This window comes from Nomascus leucogenys, chromosome 23, assembly GCF_006542625.1.
Source record: "Nomascus leucogenys isolate Asia chromosome 23, Asia_NLE_v1, whole genome shotgun sequence".
NCBI classification, from domain to species: domain Eukaryota; kingdom Metazoa; phylum Chordata; class Mammalia; order Primates; family Hylobatidae; genus Nomascus; species Nomascus leucogenys.
In genome coordinates, this window is record NC_044403.1 from 27850844 (window position 1) to 27858218 (window position 7375).

The 7375-nt window shown below is 53.6% G+C and overlaps 1 protein-coding gene across 2 annotated transcripts in view; it reads right to left on the minus strand.

The window, feature by feature from the left end:
- Positions 1–6848, minus strand: part of KCNA6 (potassium voltage-gated channel subfamily A member 6) — a 42438-nt gene extending 35590 nt beyond the window's left edge. The window contains exon 1 of one of the 2 annotated variants that reach the window (XM_030804874.1): positions 1258–6848. In XM_030804874.1, the coding sequence (XP_030660734.1) occupies positions 4399–5988 (1590 nt within the window). In that variant the 5' untranslated portion in view covers positions 5989–6848 and the 3' untranslated portion in view covers positions 1258–4398. Of the gene's footprint in view, positions 1–1252 lie in introns of both variants that reach the window. The other variant, XM_030804873.1, reaches the window with a different exon arrangement.
- Positions 6849–7375: the final 527 nt, after the last annotated feature.

Sequence of the window (7375 nt, forward strand, 5' to 3'; positions counted from 1 at the left end):
TGGGGTGCGATTTTTAGAGTTGTATGATTATTACCACAGTCCTGCTTTAGAGCATTTCTATTACACCCCAAAACTTATCTGGGGCCAATTGTAATAGCACAACCTTCAACCCCCTGGGGGCCCCCCAGGTTGTCCTGATGTCCTGCTGCAGGTGGGACTTAGCCCGTGCTCTAAGACTTCTGGCAAGGAGTCCATCAATTCTCCTTGCGGACTGCCCAGTGAATCTTAATCCTCCTTGTCAAGGAGTGTTCCCTGCACCTTGCACCACTGAGATTTATGTCCTTTCCTTTTGTTTTGCCTTCAGTACCCGAGACAGACAGCCAGATACTAACAAAACCTTCAAGTGAATTAAGGGCAGTTCTAAGGCCATACCCGATTGAAGGCTTTTTCCAGGCTAACTCCAACCTTATGCCTGCCTCCTAAGCCCTCTTTTCTCTGTTTATTTGACATTTCTACTGTTCCTCTGTCTTTGACCTCTCTGCCAGCCTCCTAAGCCTGGAAGCCCTCAGGTGGTCCAGGGCTACTCAGCAGAGGATTTGTCTGCGACTTCTCAGGGTCATTCTCTCCCTCCCAGCCTGCCTTCTCTCATTTATGCTTGCAGGTTCAGGAAATTTCTGGGAGACATTTTTCTGAGCCCATGGCAGTCTCATCTTGCTTGGCAGGTTCAGGACTTGCCCCCACAGAGGTGAGCATGGTAGGAAAGAATGGCAGAGTGAGAAGTCAGGAAAAAGTGGAATACTCCGGCTGCAGACAGACCTTAGCAAGCACAGCTGTCCTAGAGTTCAATGTGCGACCTCGACGTCAACACTCTAGGTGCTCCCAGCCACTGAAAAGGTGGAGAGAGGGAGGAAGATAGGCAGGAAGACACACATAGAAGGAAGACACACAGAAGGAAGAAGATGGTAAAACAACAGGGGGGAAAACCAGAAGGAAAAAAACTAGAGAAAGGGGAAAAAAAGGCAGAGACAGTAAGAATGAAAAGAAGGAAAGGGAAAAATGCACAGAAAAAGAGATAATTTTTTAAAGGGGCCAGCAGCATCAAGGGGACAGAAACAGAGAAAAAGGACACTGAAGTCAATGGAGTCAAAGAGAAATAAACAGAAAAAGCGAGGTAGCCCCTGAGGGAAGGGGAATGAAAACCCTGCATCTCTCCAGATGCACGCGCTTCCCCACCTTCTCTCTCTCCCCACCCCGTTCTAATTTAGCCTGCAGGACTGAGCCAACAATGAAACTCCCCTCCAGCAGAACCTACCTCACCTGCAAAGACGGCGAGCTGTCCCTCCTCACTCCTTGGGGACAAATATCCCGCATCTCAGGCTGAGGCTGGCAGTTCCAGAAGTCCTCTGCGAGCTCTTTCCGGCTTGAGTCAGGTGTAATGACGGCTTGGACCCTTCCTGTGAATCACCACCCCAGCTGTCCAGGCAACACAGAGTGCATATTCTCTTGGTGCTCAAGGCACAAAATCCAAATAAAGAGGCTCAGGGTCAGAGAGGGATCACTTGACAAAATTCTTCACAGAAACTAGGTCGAGCTACAGCCTCTCAGTTTTTCTTCGATGTCTTAAGAAGAAAGATCTTTGAGATTCCTCCCAGGAGCTAGATAGACTGTTCCCGGGGAGGAATAAGTTGCAATTCTCCGCCTCTCGTGGAGCTGGGAAGAGCCTGCCTCTGCGGAGAGGGAAACTCCAAGATATCTAAGACTATGATCACACCTGGTGAGGCCCAGCCTGGCCGTCACTCCAAGGAGAAGTTGTCCCCTCTAAGGGCTCCCCTCGACAGCTTGAAAAAATTAATACTGACGTTGGTTTAACCGGTTGCTTAACATTCAAATTTCTGAAGAATCAGGAGTAAGATGAAGCAGCTTCAATGACTGGGTGGGGAAACTAGGAAGAACAGTCCAGACAGGAAGCTTTCAGGCCCTGCTTCCTCCACATTTTCCAAAAGTCCCACATCTGTGCCCTGGCTCCTCCAGCCCCTAAGCCACGATGTGGGAGGTGCTCCCATTTGAGAAGCTGGGAAGATGTAGTCCCCTGGTCTCCCTTGATGCCCAAAGCAGAAGATAGAGAGAACAGTCTGGAAGGTTGCTACGGCAACCAGAGTCTGGGCTCTCCACAAACCCTTTCAGGCGTGCTCTGACTTGAAAAGGAAACGTTTTCTCAGGGATGGTGATGAGGGTGATTACATACACATATACAGAGATACATGCATACAGGTCTCAACTTTTACCCTCGGCTGGGAGCTTCCCTTCTGCCTCTGGAATAGGCTTTTCTCTTCTTTGCCCAGAGAGCCAGCAGCAACGGGAGAGATTTGGAAAACTAGCACTTTCTGACCTCAGAGCAGGTTTTTGCATCATAAACATCTCTATCTTCTACTGTGTTTCAGGTTTGGAGAAGCCAAGCTCCCAGTCAAGGTGACCTCCAGCCATGGAAGGATCCCCCTGAACATATCTAAAGAGAACCCTCCTTTCTGAAGGGTAAGAAGAAAGGCTGAGGGGCTCAGTCCAAGAGGCCAAGGAGGGATTTAGGGAGCCAATGGTCCATAATGGCCTATTCTTAGGCTTTGGATCCAAAGCAGGAACTCTGGGGGAAGGCCTTGCCTATGGGGGTATGGGGAGAACTAAAAATCAAATCCATGACTAAGATTCACACATTTGCATAGCAATGTCCCCAGCTTCCCAGACATTCCCCATGAGGTAGGGAAGGGAAGACAGTAATGTTCCCATTTAATGGGTGGGTAAACTGAGGCACAAAGAGGGACTGTGGACCCAAGTTACCCTGTAAAGTTATGGCAAGATCGAGATTTAGATCTGGCAGTCACAGAAGCCACACTGCCTCTCAAGCAAACCCTCATAAGGCTGTCCTCTTGTAAGTTGCTCTTCGAGAGAATAATTTTTAAAAAAAATTATCATCAAAGAGTCTGAAAACATAGATATAAAATTAAAAACAAGTTAATAGTCCTTTCAGTTTCAGAACTGCACCCAAAAGATCTCAGAACAGTACATCACAGTTTATCAAAGGCAAAAAACAAATGGCAATGTTACTGAGAGATAAAAGAGAGGAGGTGGGCAGGTGGATAGATGGCAGTGGTCTCACAATGGAAGAAAATGGCTTAGATCGAGTGGGAACGCCACTACGTCACCTTACCAGTGAGAGCAGGTCAAATGCAGCTCCAAGGGGAGAGCAGGCAAGTGTTTGCTTGACTCAGCAAAAAAGCCTCTTAGACTGAGGCTGTTGGCAAAGAAACAATGCTTGTTCCTTATTCTAAACCACATATTTCACGCCCATAAAATGGGAAGAAACCCATGCTGCCATCCAATGTGTGCTTTTACCTGTCTAGGGCTTTAAGCTGGCGTTTGCTTGAGGAAGCCTTCAACAGCAATCCTAAATCAAATTCCCAGGAAGCAAGGTAGAGGGCTAGAGAAAATTTGGGGAAAATGAAGGAGAAAAGGCTGCCATCTGCAACACGATTCCTCTGCCCCTTTGAGAAAACAGTATCTGTTTAAGTGGCACCTTGCTTCAGACTGTGATCAAGCCAGTTGCTTGACTCTACTCAGACATTCCTCCTGGCTCTGTGGTTCCCTCTCTCCAATTCTTCTGCTCAGGAAGGCACTTGCACAGAGTATTTGGCTCTGAGAAGCAACCTTCCTGGAAGCTAGAGAGTCAGGGGATCAGAGTGGGGAGGGCTAAATGTAGACCAAACACCAGTGCCTCTTGTGCTGGGGCACACCTTGAAAAATCCATTGGCCCCTTTGGTCCTGGACTAACCCCTGTGTCCTCCAAGTGGTAAAGTTTTGATTGTATTTTCTCTAATTCCATCCAAGTTTAGAAACGAATAACGTATTCTGAGGCTGTGCAAATAAAGACTCTACCAAGGGTCATCTGCAGGATGACCAGTGGGTGTTACAGGGCACTGGAATAACAGCAAGTTGAGTACTGCTTCTGTCCTCCAGCTTCTTCCAGTTACCAAGTGACCTGAAGCTAGGAAACGCACATGACCCAAAGCAAAGAACACTAAGGAGGGAGCGAAGACTCAGATATGGCTGGTTTCCATCCTGTTGACATTGCTGTTCCTCGAGATATTATAAGTCCCAGACATGAAAAATCAGTCTTGAGGGAAGGTCAGACATAAATGTATATCTCATCCATATGACAGAAGCTGGGCATGATTGGGTGGCACCGCTGGAATTTCAAAAATGTCACTTAGATGGATTAACCTTGAATGCTGCAGGGATTAAGCAACAAGGTTGATAGTCCAGGTATTTGGTCCTGGATGCCAGGTAGTGGGTGTAGGGGAGAGAGTCAAGAAGTCAACTGAAGCTAGAGTGAGTAGTGGAAACGAGAGGGAAGCCTAAGAGACTGTCAGCTCAGTGCTCCCCTCCTGCAGGCCCTGCCTCCATGGGTCAGACCTCCGTGAGCATTCTTTTCTCTGCATAGGCCCGATGTGGCGTAGGAAGGTAGCTGGGTCTCCGTTCCCGGTTAGCCTCGGGGAAGTCAGGCTTGCCAAGTCCGTTGTCAGTTGCCCTCAGGTCCGGCGCAGGCTGCCCACAAGTGACGTGGGTATACTGGCCTTGCTCCTCCTGCTCCGTCTCCCGGTGGTAGAAGTAGTTGAAGTTGGAGACGATGACGGGCACAGGCAGGGCAATGGTGAGGACCCCAGCGATGGCACACAGCGAGCCCACGATCTTGCCCCCCACTGTCATGGGGTACATGTCCCCGTAACCTACCGTGGTCATTGTAACCACTGCCCACCAGAAGGCATCCGGGATGCTGGGGAAAAGCGAATCGTCATCGTCAGCCTCTGCGAAGTAGACGGCACTGGAGAAGAGGATGACCCCGATGAAGAGGAAGAAGATGAGCAGCCCCAGCTCCCTCATGGAGGCCTGCAAGGTCTTGCCCAGGATCTGCAGCCCCTTGGAGTGGCGGGAGAGCTTGAAGATGCGGAACACCCGGACCAGGCGGATGACTCTGAGGATGGCCAGGGACATGGCCTGCTGCCCATTCTGGCTGCCTCCTCCACTGGCTGGTTGCTGCTCCTGCTGCTGCACCAGCTCAGTGCCCAGGGTGATGAAGTAGGGGAAGATAGCCACCAAGTCAATGATGTTCATGATGTTCCGGAAGAAGGCCGGCTTGCTAGGGCAGGCGGAGAAGCGCACCAGGAGCTCAAAAGTGAACCAGACAATGCAAAGGGTCTCCACCAGAAAGAAGGGGTCTGTAAAGAAGGAGCCCCCAAGAGTACTGAGTGAGGACGAGCCCCCGGTCCCCATTTCCCCAGGGGTGATGCCATGATGAAATGTGTAGGAATCGTCTTCATCCTCCTCTTCCTCCTGACTCCCCCTGGAAACTGGGGAGACTCGACTCACACCACCATTGTTTCCACCTCGACCATCTACACGGAACTGGGGTAAGGTCTCCAGGCAAAAGATAACGATGGAGATGAGAATGACCAACACGGAGACGATGGCGATGCCCCTGGCCGGCCCCGAGCTCTCTGGGTACTCGAAGAGCAGCCACACCTGGCGCTGGAAGGGCTGGGAGGGCAGCGGCTTCTCGTCCTCGCCACCTTCGGGCAGGCAGCCCTCGTCCTCCCGGAAGGCCGCCAGGGCCTCGTCCCCCAGCTGGTAGAAGCGGATCTCCTCCAGGAAAATGTCCAGGGGCACGTTGACCGGCCTCCGCAGGCGGCCCCCAGACTGGTAGTAGTAGAGGATGGCGTCGAAGCTGGGCCGGTTGCGGTCGAAGAAGTACTCGTTCCTCAGGGGGTCGAAGAAGCGGACGCGGCGGCCAGGGTCTCCGAGCAGCGTGTCCGGAAACAGCGACAGGGTGCGCAGTTGTGTCTCAAAGCGCAGCCCGGAGATATTGATCACCAGCCGCTCGCTACTACAGCAGCCCCCGCCCCCGCCGGCCTCCGGGAAGTCTCCCGCATCCTGTTGCTCCCCCTCCGGCCCACGGACCTCCCCCGGCGCCGCCAGCGTAAGGGATTTCTCCGATCTCATGCCCCCTCGGAGGTGCGCTCCCCGCCACTAGGACGGCGCCCACGACACAATCTCTGGAGCGCGGCACCCGCTCCCCAGCTCCCGGCTGCGCCCTCTTTAGGGTGGGGCTCGCGCTCCTCCCGGTTCGCGGTCTGACCTGGCCGTTGGGTCCGTGAGCCCTAAAGCCCTGGTCCCTGCAGGGCTGGGTCTGGGGAGGTGACCTGGGCGCTGGGGATTTGGCTCTGCGCTTCCCGTTACCCGCGCCCCGGTGCTAGAGCTTACTGGGATGCCCGGAACCGCACACAGGCGCGTGTGAAACTGGCTGCCCGAAAAGACGCGTGGCTTCGCCCCCAGCGGTGCCTGAGACCCGGCTCCCGGACGCAGAGGTCCGCCCTCCAGCCGGGCTAGCTCTTCCCAGTTCCCACTGCGCTCCTCCAGCTGCTCCGGACCCCCGGCTGCCGCTGGTACCGAAGCGCCAGATGCGCCTCCCTCCGGCTCGGCAAAGACTCCTGGCGGGGCTCGGCCTCCGCCCTGCGTCCACCGCGGGGCTGGGTCCGGCCAAGGTCGCGGTTCCGGCCGCCACAGCCGCCACCTCCTCCCTAGGAGCCGCGCCGCAGGCCTCGCAGAGGGCCCTGGGCTGCCCCGGCGCCCGAGCGCGGGGACCCACCTCCCCACGGCTCAAGGCTTCGCTGCCGCCGCCGCAGCTGCAGCGGCTCGGCTCTCCTGTCTGCCCTTCCTTCCCAACACACACTCTCCAAGTGACGTGGCAGGCCCCGCCTGCTGCCCCCTCCCACCCCACTCCCACATCACACCCCTCGCCCAGCCAGGGGCTGCCGCGAGCCAGGGCGCCATGGAAATAGACGCACACTTGCCTCACCAGTAAGCTTTCCCGCGCTCTCCTGGCACGCCTCTCGCTTTCACACGTTCACATTCGCGCCCCCCTCCACAAGCGCCGGCACCCTGATACCACACCCCCTCCACTCCCGCAATCGGCTTTTCTCATTTCGATTTACCGAGTTGACCTGCGCAGTGTATTTCATCAATAAGAAGACACACCCCGCCCCACCACACAATACGGAGCACTGTGCATCCACTCAAACAGAAATCTAAAGAAAACATTAAATCATACATTTTTCTGTCTTTAGGAAGACCCGTTTGCCAACCTCTCCAATATCTACAGGAAAAAAAAAAATAGAGAAAGTATTTTTGAGATGCCTTGAGAGCTTCCAATTTAAATTCCAATATAATTCTCCCTCTACCTTTGCAAGCCTGGGAGGGCGAGGCTGCAACTCTCCTAGAATTGCAAAGGGATGGGAGAGAAAGGGTGGCAAGTCGATCAATGCCTTTCCCACCAGAAGACTTCCAGGGGAGTCCTGAGAGCCTGAGGCAACAACCCCAGTGAGGAAGG